Here is a 15,607-nt window from a genome sequence, read left to right as displayed (position 1 = left end):
TTTGTTTGGAATAATTATGTTTTGAACGACCATTCATTGCATCAAAACCTATATCATAGTGGGCGAGAAAGACCTTAATGCGAAATTACTGGTGGTTTTAACGTAACTGCAGCTGATTTTCATTTCGAGCGTAGCGAGGTTAAAGCGGAGCTAAGCCGCGAGAATTTGAGCGAAAAGTATACTTATATATATGTATGGCGTCGTCTGAAGCAAAATTTGCATACATCGGGAAAGTTTGCGTGCCGGATCAAATTTCAACTGCAATGTTTATCAATATTCCCTGGATACAGAACTATCTCTCCAGAATCTTTTCCCTTTTTCTTTTTTTTTTTTTCCAGAAATCTTTTTTTGTGAAAGATTGCATTGAAGAAATTACACGTTTTGTGGCCGCGGTAAAATAATTTTCCGTGGGAAATATATTAATCGAACACGATAGCGCTGCACGCCCGTTGTACATTTCTTCGCGTTATAAATAGATTTTCAACCGCAAACTAGCCGGTGGAACTACGAAAAGACCATGCTCATCAAAATAGTTGCTATGTTCAGAAACCTTTTGATCTCCTCATTTGATGCGACAATACGAGTAAAGAGGTCTTTCCACCCAGCCCCAGCTTCGCGAGGTGTTGCGAGTGACGCATTTCTAGTACTTAAATGCTAGTCCCGTAATGTCAAGGTAGTTAACCTACTATTCAAGTGAAAGGTAAAAGAGAGAAAACTGATTGTTGTCCTCTGTAAGCGTTTACTATAATTAGGGTAAAAATTTGACTTTGTAAGAGGCACGAGAAAACATTCGCCTCTGTCAAACAAGTGGCTCTCCGTGTCTTATCTTTAAAGAGAATGACCAATTGTTAGTGAAGAGGTCCGATGTTATTAAAAGCGTTGCACTGAAGCGACTTTGTCAAAACAACTAAAAATTTATATTGTGCTGCATACAGCATTTTTGTATTTTAGTTAACTGCATCTCTCAAATGAAAAACTGACTTGAACAAAAACAATAACTAATATAATAATCACGATCGAAAGAGTGAACCAAAAGAAGTAAAATTGACTCTTTCGTCCCTTTTTCGTGTGAAAGAGCTTTTGGAGCTTTGCCAATCAACGCGTGGCATACATCATGAGCTATCCCTTAGAACAGACACTGTTCTTCCTACCAACACGAGAAATTAACGGAAAATGGCCTTCGTTCAATAGTCAAATTGATTGAGTAACTTTAATTAAACTTCTAGGACCATAGAGTAAAGCACCCGGCAAACCATGCTGACTTCAGTGATACAGAGTTGTGGTCTCATTTACTCAGAAGACTTAAGTTGATTCACGTCGACCAAACCGAACTCATGTTACGTCCTTAGCAGCTATGTTACATCTCAGATTGGTGGTGAGAGCATCATTTCGACAGTTTTCAGATACCAAAGCAAAGACAGCAGCTTCTCCTCAGTTGTTTTTAAACACTGATTGATGGTCGGGCCGAGGTGCGATCCTGCGAACTCCTAGCGACTGATCACCGTTTGGCCTCCTGCTTGCTAGGCGAAACTCAAAGAGCGATATATTAAAAAAAACAACATTAGACTATATTTAAGATAACAAAATATAGTATGTGTTTCATGAGCCTTTACCTTTTATATCGCGTAGAATGAGATCGTAAAATTACTAAAACAACAATGTACTTGCTACGTGATGAACGATGCTGAGGTTGTGAGAACTTCCAGGTGAACAGATTGGTAGATGTTTGCATTTCCCTGAAGTTCAGCTTTTGACTGAACATTAGAAGTGCAATATTAAACGAAAGAACTTCTGCTCGGGAAATAAAATAACCTAAGGATTCATAAACATTGCACACACAAAATCATAAAACTCGGCTATCAGTTACCCTGTTTAAGAAGTTGACTTTCAGGAAGAAATCTTCATTTATTACTTTCATTCAATTTTGATATGGCTAACGCCTGATATCATGATGACTTTCATAAAAGCGACAACTTATTGATACAAATATATTATATTGATTACATGCCGTGGAAGCCAAAATAACAGGAGAAAGACGGCTGGTTTCCTAACTTTCATGACATTTTCAACTTTTTGACGGCGTGGTAATTGCTATATAATGCATGTGAGAAACTCCTTTTTATCAAAATATCATAGCAACTCAACTCCATTCAGCCTCTTCAGTCTCACCAGAATACAATTTTATTGGCCGTATCTGTCGCGCCCGTCCTGATAACTAATTCACAGCTCTTCTGAGGTGGACTAAAACCGTCATTTGAAAAGATATACCTCTATGTACCTCTATATACCTCTAAAGCGATCAGGTGCATAGATTAGCTTGCACAATAACACGCAGCGGGGAGGTTTATGTTAATATGGCGAACGCGTGATAAGACTTTTATAAAATTCAGAACCTGAATATTGATTACATGAATGAAAATCATGCATCTTCGTAGATATAATGCCACTAAGTAATTAGAATTTGACAAGGTAAAACTGAAATAGCAGGCGATTGGAAACAGTTCTTTATTGTGCAGCTAGATATTTTGGAGCAGACATTTACATTTTAAAATGTTTAACGCATGATAATTACCGTATAACACATCAAAGAAATTTCTTTTCCCAAATATTCACAGAACCTGAACTCTATTGCCTAAGCCTCTTTAGTTTCGTTATAACACAACTTTATTGTTTCTTTCAGGCTCCTCATAACTTTTTTCAGATGTCTTTGTAAAGATGTACCTTCGTTAAAGTGATCAAGTGCCTAGAATTGCTTGCACGATAACACAGAGTTCAGAGATTCATGCTCACCAGAAATTAAAATGCATATGATTCAAGGCCAATTAATAAAAGGGACTCTGTTTCCTTGTTCTCTTAAATAATTCTCTGTGTGGCATTAAGCGCTGGTCTGATCAAACTCTTCAAAGCGACTGGAAACTATTATGCCTCTTGTTTGAGGCAGATAAAATTTTACTGATAAGCTTTTTACAAAGCAGCGTGTTTGAATAAAAACTAATTGTTTTTAGGTGAATATTTTATTAGTTATTTTGAAAAAAATGTCTCGCATATTTTTGTTAGCGGTGTAAAAAGTCCGCCAAGAACCATAATAATGCAAAATTTAGCACTTAAATGTTTTGAACACATCATTACCTTCCCTAAAAACGATTTCAGTAGCTAACATCATGCTATATTCAAACAAGTTCATATTATATTTTGGGGGGGTTTTCTTTCGATGAGTCCGTCAAAAACCATTATAATGCAAAACTTAGCACTTCAATGTTTTGAATAAAATCATTACCTTCCCTATAAACGATTTCAGTAGCTAACATCATGCTATATTCAAACAAGTTCATATTATATTTTTTTCGGTCGTTTTTCTTTAGATAACGTTTTATCGTGTTTATAAGATTGTCCATCATTTTGTACTATAAAAAAATGCTCAACCTTGGCAGAGTTTCAAAGAGCTTATAACCAGACGCAAACCTGACAACAATGAACGGGCTTTAATTTAAGATGGTAGTCACGAGAAATTATAACAAAATTTACTATTATGTATCAGCTTTTTGAACCAGTAAGACATGGTAATTTTGTTTTTAACGGGGCATGTACTGTAGGTTATATTGCAATAGTTCTTGCGAATTCGAACGGGCGACTGATGCCGTCAGAACTTATTTGGAAGCTGTTGAGATGAAAATTAAACTCTAACGGAATAGTCTTAACCGTGTAATTGAATACCTTCAACTTCCTACACCCTCCTTCACTAACCTTTCATTCCATTCGACAAAGCGAGAGTGTAAACTTATACTTAAACAGTTTAACCACTCTGTGGTTGAATTTTTTTCCAGGAGTAAATCCTGACGTATTTCCAGCCAAGCGAATGGCTATCCCTGTGAAGATCTCTTTGTTCTCGGTCAATAACACTAAATTTCCATTTTCCTGCATTAGAATTTCTGATCCCGTTGGAAACATGTCACGAATAAAACAACGAAAGACTAGAACGAAAACAATAAACGGAATAATGTTCACGCTCTTAATGAAAGGTGTTTAAGAAACTAATTTTCTTTCCACTGTAGTCATGCGCCTTTCAGCTGAACTTGTGAGAAACAATGATTATGATGTAGCTTGAGAAGGAACAATAATGTCCTTAAAAAAAAAGAAAAGAAAAGAAAAAAATAACGGAAGGTGAACCTATTGTGAAGTGTATACTTTAAGTTTGCCAATTAAGATACCGTGTAAATGAATTTAAATATATGAAACATATATTTTGAACTGCGGATGAGATAAGATAAGATCAGATACCGAGTGCCGTTAATTTAATCAGGCTGTAGTCGCATTGGAGAGTAAACAGTTGTGCTTATATCAAATTAATTATGCCCTTCAGAATCCTTAACAGTAGTGTTTTTATTATACATTAAACCTCACTTCGGTTTGAAATTATAGCAAATTCGTAATAAAGAAGGAAGTAATAAATGTGAATGTAAAATCTGGTTATATTTATCTCTTGTTCAGGCCTTGTATAGCCTTAACCACTTCGATAGCTAGCATTCGTTTATATAAGTATCCTAGGTCTTGAAACCCAGTACAGTCCAAAAAAATTACAATCTGAAATATTCTGCGAAATTGTGTGCATAATTCTAGCGGCTTCAACATGCAAACGCTCGATATTTGCGAACATGAAAACTGAACAGTTGCCCCAGACGGCAACGCAATCAGGAATGATGATTTTTTGATAACTTTAATCCTGCACTTTAGGTGGTAAGAAGCTACATCTTCTTGAAAACACGAATTTGGCTGCTTAATGAGTTATGTTCCGTGTCCACATTCTCTCTCCACACAAGTACAATAATTTTAGTTTGTCTTGGTCTGAGTGCAACCGTAGACCTCTATTTTGGTACAAACAATCCATCTAAATGTCTTAATTCCAATAACAAGAACTGTAGTGTGTTCACAAAGGACAGAAAGCATCAATATTGGCCTTGATAGTACCGCCGCAAACAATTTTTATGTTTGGCCAGCTACTCTAGTAAAACTACGCTTCGGAGGAATGGGACAGCATTGAGTAATAACTTAGACATTTCTTTGGTGAAAATTTTTGTATAAGCGAAGAGAGTTGGGGAAGATCGTCAATTTATTGTTTTGTTTGTGCAAAGCAAGATAAATATTATTAAATTAAGCGGAGGGTATATAGACGGATTCTATGGATTAACTTTTATTCAAAAAGAAAATTATCATTTCTTAGGAACAAAGATATTCGTACAAGGGTGATACGGCATTGCGTAATAACTTGCCACATTTCCTTCAGTTGGTGAAAATTTTTGTACAAGCAAGGAGAGTTGGGGAAGAACGTCGATTTATTGTTTTGTTTGTGCAAAGAAAGATGAATATCATTAAATTTAAAAAAGGGTGTAGATGGATTTTATGGATACTTTTATCCAGATAGAAAATTATCATTTCTTAGCGACAAAGGTATTCGTACAAGGGCAATACAGCATTGTGTAATAACTTGCCACATTTCTTTGGTGACAATTTTTGTACAAGCGAAGAGAGTTGGGGAAGATCGTCGATGTATTGTTTTGTTTGTGCAAAGAAAGATGAATACCATTAAATTAAGAAAAGGGTGTAGATGGGTTTTATGGATACTCTTATCCTGAAAAAAATATCATTCCTTAAGAACAAAGGCATTCATAAAAGGGTGTGATTCTTCATTAGCCAAATCTTTGTAAGATTTTGAGGAAACCCACAAATGTCTGGAAGGGTAAGATTCAACTGATTGATTTAAACAGCATTTATTATTGTCAATTACTAAGGTATTTAAAAACAATTCTACTGTCTCCTTAGCTTTTCTGTGACTTCAGAGAATATTTATTTGATTAAGATCGATGTAAAGTTTTCACTTGATCTCCTTCTTTAAACTCAATTTCAGCTGTCCTACAGATGAATTGTTAAAGAAAACCAGTTATCTAAATATTCAAAGTAATTCGCGTCGAAGAAGTGGACTGGGACCTAGACTTTCTTACCCAGCAGGGAATGATTCCTTTGGAAACTTTTGCTACCAAAACTTTCAAATAGCAATTACTTCGTCGATCACTAGCTGTTCATTTGAGAAGCCAGCAGTTACATTTGAGAGATTTTCCCAGCCGGTTATTCAGAACTTGTTTCCTTCTATCACTGCGATTGCCATGGAAGAGCCTTTTGGTTTAAGGGTGTTTCGAGGATACGTGAGATCAGGTGGGTCATTAGTGGTGTAAGCAAAGAGTTAAGACTCAAAATCATTGAACTTGTTTTATCTTTGACAGGTTTGATATCATATCTTACCGAAGTGAGCACAGGCATTGTTATTGTTTCTTTCAGCAAAACTACCGTATCCAGGGTGAATGCAAAACTTTTTTGTCCGCAACTTAGATTGTTTTTAATTCCAGAATAATTTAAATAATGCGACGTGTCAGAGTTACCTTGAACTCATACTGGGCGGCACCTTGAACGTAATTTTTCTAAATGGCCAATCATGCTTTATTTACTCCGTCAGTAACCAATCGTAGATTAATTTCATCATCGTCGGAGCCAATAGCAGGATTACATGTCAGTTTGTTACATTCGAACAATTCTAAAATAGTATGAGGCAATCAGTAGCCAATGGAAAAGTTACATGCAGGCAATTTCTCCACCCTTGTTTCTATATACCTATTCATCACTGAAGAAGAGCACACACTACACAGTTGGAAGCTCTGACAATCAGCTTAGTACCAGGTGGGTTGTGAAGTCGGACTTAAGAACTGAAGCGTCAGCCCAGACGATTGACTGTATTTTATCTATTTTAGGTTTGATCAGTGGGAAACTCTGATAATCAGCTTTGTACCAGGTAGGTTGTGAAGTCAGACCTATGAAGTGAAACAATGGCAAAGACGATTGACCTTGTTTTATTTTTTGCAGGTTTGATCTGGTCTCAGATAAACGGATTTATCATTACTTTTCAGTTGGGTAAGTAAAAATCCATATCTTTCACCTCATAACATTGCAATAAAGGGATGTTGTTTTGTTTGATCCGTGTTCGTGACTATAGCACTTTTTCTTGCAAACGTATTCACAAAATAAGGCTTGATACGATTATAATCATAAGACACGAAGTTATTTATGATCAGATCAAGGATTAACAGCTTAAACCGGTAGCTATATGTCCGTCAAATATTCCAAAATCTCTAGGAAACAGTTGTTTGGCAAATATTCATTTGAGAAGCTCCAACGAACTGGATCGATAACATATCAACTAAACGGGCTTGGGATTGAGTAATACCGACCGACCGTCGATAAGATGGTTTCTTTTGAAAACTAACTACAATCTTTGAAATGACCGAATACGTCATGTTTTATATATTAAATATTTAGGGCGGTAAGAGTACCTTTGAGTAGAACATGCTGTGCGAAGAGTCAAACAAGTCCCAAGTCTCTGAGTAGACGACATCACGCTGCGTTTTAGTCTCAATACCTTACCTTTTGAAATTTTTAGTAATTTTACTTCTTATAAGAATTTATCCTAGGCAATTGAAATAGGTGAAATGTATCAACTGAAGATACCACCTAAAGTAACGCTCCAATCGAATATGGGATAAACAAAGATTGCGATTGGGATTTTCCGTAGAGGTTGCTGTTTAAGAAAATTAATCAACGATGGTGTTTGATATATCACATTTTGTATTAATAGTTAATTACAGGAAACGTTTTGTCAATGAAGAACTGCAGCAAGAAACAAATCCAAGGAAATCAGTGAGAACGACCTTCAGCCGGGCCAGAGAACGCCTGGCACATTTCTTCCCTTTCGCCTGTTTACGATAATATATAATTCAAACAAATGCTCAGTTAAATGCTGTTGTGAAATAGACGCCTATCGCCAATGTATTAGTCACGTCAATATCCAGAAGTTATTCTTCCTTACATTGATGCACTGTTCAATGGCACCTGATCAGTTTTTAAATCGGTAATTTAACTGATTGTGGATAATTTTATCTTCCGTACAGTTCCTCTTGGTTGTATTCAACCTAAACTAAAAGAATTGGAGCCATGCCAGCGAAATAATATTCTTGTACCATTTATTTGGGGTTTGTGTTGAAAATGTGTAACAATCAGGCCTTGTATACGATACTATATAACGGTTATGATTACCAGTCGAGTTACTGACAGACATCAGTAACCCAGTGATTTCACTATTGAAGAAAATAGATTCATATTTGCTATATTTAAATAAGGAATTTTATGTTCTAGCGGCAATTTTAGGGCTTTTTTTCCTGTCTTAAGCGATTATGCGACTTAAGGCGATGTTAAGCGATTTTGGGCGACTGTAGGCGACTTAAGATACCATACTTGGTCTAGTCGCATGGCAGTTGTGTAAAAGTAGCAAAGAGCTGAGAAATTTACTTTTACGCAAGAACGAGAACCAGGTTGAGCAAAGACCCTGATGAGCTTTTTATTAACAGCTTCATGTTTTGAAATTTACAGATGCCGTAGAAAGGAAATTTGCCTCACCCTGAAAAGACACACATTTTTGGCTTCTGTGGTATTTGAGACCAAGACCTTGGGATAAGGTTTCTGAGATATATTTTAGCAGAAATTTTCAACCTGGCTTCATCGCTGATAATGCACAAAATTAACATTGCTATTGGCAATAAAAAAATATGATAGTTGTCTCTTAATTACCCTTTTTAGCTGGATGATAGCTTTTTGTTGATACTGCACCTCGTTTAGCAACTTATACTACTTGTCTTAATTCGATAAAAAAGAAAATAACCAATCGCACTCTTTTATTTTTCCCAGTAAAACAAAGATGACTACCCAGAAAGCAGTGTTATTTCTTCTGGCGTTGCCATTGGTGATGGGGACAGCAGACCCCGTAAATCTTGGTAACAACAACACAAAACAAACGACAACAGTATTAGTAATAACAGTAACTGAAGAATTTGACAAATATTTTAAGATGAAATTTACACGTTTCGAGGACACCATGTCGTCATAATCAGTGAATATGCAAGATAAACGTGATATATACATACATACATATGTTCTGGTTTGTAAAACTGTAGATAACGCCTTGAAAACAATAAAAAAAAAACAAGGCGTGGAAAAAGAGTTTTTAAACAAGTTTGGGCCTCTTGTTTCTAATAATAAGCCCATTAAAAAAATAGAGACTTAAGTTCTCCTTTCCATTTGTTTAAGAGAAAAAATTGGTCATGGATCATCATCATCGTCATCATTATCATCATTAGGAGCAAAATCAGGGTCATCATCATCATTATCCCATCATCATAACCTTAGTCATTTTCATTATCTTAGTACCCCCTTTTGGGTTTTGGTTGAAGGTTAATAATTTAGTTTTTATCGATTGCATTTTCTAATCTATTATTTCTTATTGTTCTTCTTAGGTTGCTGTCCAACTGGCTGGTCTAAATATGGTCAGTCTTGTTATTACGTCGATGATCCTACAACCAAGGTGTGGAGTGATTCTCGGCTGATATGCCAGACCATGGGATCCGACCTTGCTGTAATCAGTTCCGAGGGGGAAAATCAGTTTATTGCAAACCTGATTGAAGATCGCTTATCAGACACGACGGTGGCCGCGTGGATTGGGCTCCAGCGAAAAAGTGACTCTATGTTCTACTGGATTGATGGCACCCCACTACAGGGTCAGTATACGAACTGGGCGAGTGGGGAACCAAATAACGCCAAAGGCAACGAGGATGCTGTCTTCCTCAAAAATGGGGGACAGTGGAATGATGATCCATGCAATCTGAATGGTTATTCATTTTGGAATAACAGGGATCTCCTTACTCTTTGCGAGAGGCCTATCTGATGTGGCAAGCTCGCTCGTTAGCAAGACTCGCATATAAGTTTTAAATTAAAGTTTGATTAAAATTGACTATGTTAAAGTTAACAGGTCGCTTTGTCTGATGTATTAACTGATCAGTTCCAGATAATTGTAAGAGCGAGTCATTTTATGTTATTCGTTCAATACACTGTCAAAAACATTGTAGGTTAAGGGTGAATGCTGAGTCGCCAATAAAAAAAAGGTGTTGGACAAATGTTTCTAGAAATTGATTTGCTTTTCAAGTAATAACTCCACGGCGGATTGGTAGTGTTCAACGGAGAGGATGAGGAAGATTTTTCCAATCTTCCTAATATGTGACGGTCTTACTGCTATCCCTGTCTAAAGTCCCCCACACCACCATGGATAGGACATCAGTCGGATCCTATGAAATTTGGCTAAGAGAATCATAAGATTCTAAATCATAAGCTTGTCCGCTGCACTCTTTTAGCAATTTAAGAATTATCCCGTTAATTCCTTGTGTGTATAAAGGAATTTGTAACTGGACTATATCGTTGGAACTTCAATGTTTGTGATTGACGACATTTTCCCATAAAAAAATTAGCAAAACTTTAGCTTTACGAAAAAGGTGTGGGTAACAGGAAATTGCCCTATTAAAAGTCGCTTCTTTTGAAATAGTTTTGACTAAAATCTCGAAAAACCTTAGAGCCTAAAACACTTGCTGTGATATCTCGGAGTCCAATAAAGACCAGGTAGTGGCCTTTATTAAAACCCCAGCTCGACAAGCAAACCAGAAATTCTGTATAGTTCGAAATTAGGCTTGGACAAGACTTGAGCATTATCTCTCTAGATTGTGGTGAACATAAATCTCAGTGAATTATTTTAAAGTTTTAAGCAAAAGGCAAAAAGGTACTTAGCATGAGAGTACCCTTCACCGGTGGAGACCATTCACGAGCAGAATTATCCTCAAATAGGTTTTTTACTCTTTTCGAATTTTAAAATTCCATGACTTTCCATGACCTTTCCCATATCTTTTTCAAAAGGCTTTCACGAGAAAGTCTTCTCATCTTAAAGTCTTGAAATGTACAGTGTTTATTTATACTGGGTGAAAATCCGTAGCTTTCTTTTTGTTTTTATTCATTGTCTTGCTTTTTTATTCCTCGAAATAATGCCTTATAAGTGTCTTTTCTTACCATAAACATCATTTTCTATGACTATCCATGACCCAAAATTAAATTCCACGTATTTCCATGCCTTGAAAATGACATTAAAAAAATTCATGAATTACCAGATTTTTGATGACCTGCACGCGTACGCACTGTACTTAAAACAGCAAATGTCACGTGAATTACAAACGTTTCCGGAAAGATTTAACCGTGCCTAATAGGGTAATGTGGGATCATTATTAGTCAATGAATTATTAAATTGTTATTATAGGCTCGCAGCATTTATATTGGAAGCAATTTCAGTTACTTGAGTTGATCACCTTTTTTTGGAAACCGTCTACTATTCTTTTCTATTTTATGTTTAAAATTATGAGATACTGTTGAGCCATGTTTGATTTTTTTTAATTATTATTTTTTTTTTTAATATCAAAGGAATCGCCTGCAGTGCTCTTCATATGTCAGCAAATCTATTTTCACTTCTTTCTCAGGTAAGCTGAATTAACGTAACGAGGACAAAGATTTTCGTTCAGGTATTTCAGTAAGTGCAAACAAGATTAATTGTTTGAATTGGAGCGGATTTAAGTCCCTGGAAGTGGCGTGTTTTCAGTTCCTATCACAGAAGCTTATTGCGGGCCTCATGACTATAATGGAAAAGCAAGAACTATTGGAATGCAGAAGGAAGGTTGGGAGTAAGAACTCATTGTTCAGATTTTAATAATGAGCAACGATAGTTCTAAAAGCCTTGAAAATTCAAACCAATATATGACATTTTTCCAAGATTGAAGCTTAACTGCCACTGGAAATTGTGCAGTAGCCCGAATGTTTTTTTTTTTTTTTTTTTTTTTTTTTTCTGAATTTCAATAACCCTTGCTATAATCTTCTTTTCCTGTATAATCATACATTTGCAAAAGCAATATTTTTGTTTTACAAGGTAATCTCCCAGAGAAATCTCACCGTTCTCGGACCTTCCTAAGATACCGCCGCAGATTCCATCCGTAGTAAAATAAGCGGCACCGCCACTTACATAAGAAATACTCCGTGAGCCTTAATATAAGAACTATGCAGACTAAAAATCGATTTTTATCCCGGATGTTCAAAGATGTTGGTTATTCGTGGTGTTAACACATTCGCCCTGTCAAAACAATGCTGGTTCATAAACGAAGATTAACAATTCACTAATGATGGATGCAGTGACGGTCCCTCTCAGTACCTCATGTCTTCACACCAATACCGGAATTCTGGAATGGGCAGACGTTATAGCCGATTAGGAAATTCATGCAGAATTTTGATGAAATGCGTAACTATAGACTATAGTGGTTATCTTTAAGTTATTTTTTGTTGTTATGCGAGGATGTTAAGTTTTTGTTTTGGGTTTTGTAGAGGAGGGAGGAGAGGTTGAGACTGTTTGACCTATGCTCCCATGTTCTCTATATGGAGGGTAACAATATTCTGACGAGGCCAGAAGGTGGACGATACAGAGGCAGTTAGAAGGGGTTATGGTGGGGAGTTAAGGTAATTAACAGAATTTGAATTTGAATTTCATAGAGCGGGCCGGCAGCAGTAGAGGAACTGTTTAGAAACCTCATATACTGCTAAGTAGTCCGGTTCCAGGGTAGCCGTGATAAATCAAGTCATGTATTTTTAAAGAAGTATTGTCACCTGTTTTTAGTGTCACGTTGAATAGCGAAAAAACATATCTGTTTCGATGGACACGTTACAATAATGGTAAAATTTTGTTAAAAATAACCCTACTAATGCACAGAAACTATTATCAATCATTTCTGTCTGCGGATGGCTAGGAAGAAAATGGTTTACAACATGGAAAAAATAGCCATTTCATTTCATTTTGGAAAAATCGTTAAAAAGAAATATAGGTCCTTACTTCCTCAGAGAAATCATTTCATATTTCCCTCCAGGTTCTCTAACCGTGATTTCACGTTAAAGAAAAGAAGGGGTTCATTTTCAAATACTTCAGCAGTTTTGGCCAACATACAGCAAAATCTATGTGACAGTGCCTTTAACATAGACAACTTACATGGTATTTAATTTTGAGGACTTTTTTTTTTAATTGACTACTTTTGGGTAGTTTTGCAAGTGATCGCTTAATAGTTTATTTATTAACATTTCAACTTAAAGCAAAATTGTCAGGATAAAATAAAAGACAACTCGATTTACTGACTTTATAACATAAAAGGGCAAAATAACTGAATGCTGATTGATCGAAACAGAGGGCAAAATTACTCACTGCTGATTGGTCGAACACCGAAAATACTTGCTCCTCATTGGCTGAGCACGCCATTTCTACATTAAGTTGGTTTCTTCATTTTGTGCAGAAAGAACAACGACATCTTTTTAGTACTTTGGAGTTTTAAGCCGGGTTATGCGTGCCAAAAGACTTAGAAATCAAGTGCTACAGCTAAAAGAAAACTCCGGAAGGCGAACTTTCGTTTCTCAGAAAAAACAGCAAAAGATTATTTGTGTCAAAAGTTAAAACTTGATCGGATTTGTTCGGTTGAAAAACTGAAATCGTTCATGGACGAGAGGCCCGCGACCAAGTGCTTTCACCTCGCTACGGCTTCTTCCAACAAACAATAACCGAACAATAATAGCAGTACCCGGCTCAGTTTTTATGGTAAGAAGAAGCAGGTCAAATTCAGTGGAACAAATTACTCTGCGAGTTCCTTCTTTGGACCCACGGTTTGCTATTTTTATCGATCTGTGTTCGTGTGATTTTCAAGTGGTAGAAAGCTTCACAGTGCAGCTACAGGTTGTTTTATTCTCGTTAGTTTGCTTATGAATTAAATTTGTATTTTCTCTTAATTACATGTCGTGGTAATCAACTTTTCTCGTTTTGTCTGATTTGTAAGTTAAGAGACAGGTGAATTGTTTGTTTGTTTTTTCGTTTTTTTTTTACTCACGGGTGGGTGTTTTTACTCCAGGTCAGCGGGGCTGACTGTTTTATATTTACGAAGCGCCTTGATAGTTTTAAGAAAATTTTCCCTCTATCTTATAAACACATAATTGCAATGAGTCCTCGTCGAATTAAGGTTTAATTTTCACTTGTATAATACGCGTGAAAATTAATCCTTAATTCTACTCGGCCTCATGTGATTATTTATAATATATACTTACGACGCATTTTCTTAAAAGAATGCTGACTACTAATCAAGTCTCTAAAGATTAGAAAACAGAATCTCGCTAAATGGAATTTCTTGTTGTCTCGAAACAAGCAATTTTCACTAGCTTCCATACATGGATGTGCTAGAATTTTCATAAGTTGCATTTTTATTTTGTTCCACTTGGATTTTATTGATTTTATAATTGTAAATGTAGAACTACATAGATTTATACTTGTATTTTAGGATGTATATGAATTTTGTCAATGGTTGCGAATTTTAACGTAGTTTTAGCATGATTGTACATAGTTTTATTTATCTTTTAAGTTCGTTTTGATTTTTGTCCCCAATTAGTCCACAGGACTAAATATTTTGACACTTCAATAAAGTTAAACATTCGTTATGAAGTTATGGTTATTTTATTTTATTTTTTCTTAAAGGATTACAATAGCAATAATATAATCCGTTAATAAAACAGCCTTCATTTAGTTTACGGTGATTTTGACAAACAAATTACTTCAATTACCCTCTTGCGCTTGTTACTTCCAAATGCCGATCAGGATGTTAACATTTAACATTTATCAAATGTGCATGTGCAAATGCACAGAAGAATCAAGCAAAATCGAAAATTCGCGGCCACAGTAGAAAACCTAACCTACCCTCATTTTCAGTCTGTAGATAGATATCAATGAGTTTACAAACCTGCTGGGGTTTATTTTTCGAAATACGGCCGATTTTTGGATTTTTTCGAGAATTTCGATTTCGCCCTCTGACGGCTGAAATTAGCCGCCTCACAAGGGAAAATCGACCGCCCGAAAAAAACTGCTTCGCGTAACCAAAAAGGCGATTCTATCGGCAATCTAACGTTCAATTTCTATAAAATGGACATCTAACGTTCTATTTAGGTCAGATTTCTGGTTCTGAAATGAAAAGTCAACACTTATCAAGCGGATTCTAAATGTTCAGTTGACAAGAGCTCACAAATACGAAAATTTATAGGCAAAACTAAAATCGAGCTCTTGATAAGTGGGAATCCTCCAAATTGCCCCAAATTGTGGTTTTGAAGCCTTGAGGTATAATTTTTTCACGTACATTAAAAGTTTGGTTGGGTTTTCTGGCGAGCGCTCCAGAATCAGTCGACCAATTTGAAGAAATTTTGCGTGATCGCGCGCTAAGTGACCTAAAATTGACTTAAGTGTTTGTTTACACAAACAAGTTGCTTCGATCACATTGAAACGAGCGCCTCCGGAAATAACTCATTATCCTATTCCATGTTTCATTAAAGGAAAGAATTTAACTCACCATTTAATATCAGGTTCCTGTTCGCTGGAGTGAAAGTTCGTTTTGATCTTGACTACCGACGTTGATACGGCGTTTGAATAGATTGCCTTCCCGGGAGAACTTGAAACATTAAGATGACACAAATGGAACTACCTGTGCTATATGGAAAGCCATTTCCAAAACTACTTGACTCCTATTTTCTTGTCGGTTGTGGTAAATTGGAACTGACATCAAATAACAGTTTAGGGCTTAGA

At 36.1% G+C, this 15,607-nt stretch overlaps 2 protein-coding genes and 1 long non-coding RNA gene across 8 annotated transcripts in view; 1 reads left to right on the top strand and 2 right to left on the bottom strand.

Moving 5' to 3' along the window:
• LOC146454178 (CD209 antigen-like protein A) overlaps positions 1–10,046 on the top strand; it is a 12,130-nt gene extending 2,084 nt beyond the window's left edge. Inside the window, exons 1-6 of one of the 5 annotated variants that reach the window (XM_085095792.1) lie at positions 6,217–6,726; positions 6,798–6,838; positions 6,910–6,957; positions 7,679–7,761; positions 8,785–8,870; positions 9,390–10,046. In XM_085095792.1, coding sequence (XP_084951918.1) covers positions 6,626–6,726; positions 6,798–6,838; positions 6,910–6,957; positions 7,679–7,761; positions 8,785–8,787 — 276 coding nt within the window. In that variant the 5' untranslated portion in view covers positions 6,217–6,625 and the 3' untranslated portion in view covers positions 8,788–8,870; positions 9,390–10,046. The other 4 variants (XM_085095790.1, XM_085095793.1, XM_085095789.1 and 1 more) reach the window with 4 other exon arrangements.
• Positions 1–15,607, bottom strand: part of LOC146454176 (perlucin-like protein) — an 85,229-nt gene that overhangs the window by 59,004 nt on the left and 10,618 nt on the right. The gene's annotated exons all lie outside the window — the stretch shown is intronic.
• The window catches only part of LOC146454177 (uncharacterized), a 25,960-nt gene extending 10,353 nt beyond the window's left edge, over positions 1–15,607 (bottom strand). Inside the window, exon 1 of the long non-coding RNA XR_014859314.1 lies at positions 15,375–15,607. This is a non-coding gene — a long non-coding RNA (uncharacterized LOC146454177). The remainder of the gene's footprint in view (positions 1–15,374) is intronic.

The sequence above is a fragment of the Pavona decussata genome, unplaced genomic scaffold (assembly GCF_977016875.1).
Source record: "Pavona decussata unplaced genomic scaffold, jaPavDecu1.1 SCAFFOLD_313, whole genome shotgun sequence".
Taxonomy (NCBI): Eukaryota; Metazoa; Cnidaria; class Anthozoa; order Scleractinia; family Agariciidae; genus Pavona; species Pavona decussata.
This window is presented reverse-complemented; position numbering and strand designations above follow the sequence as displayed.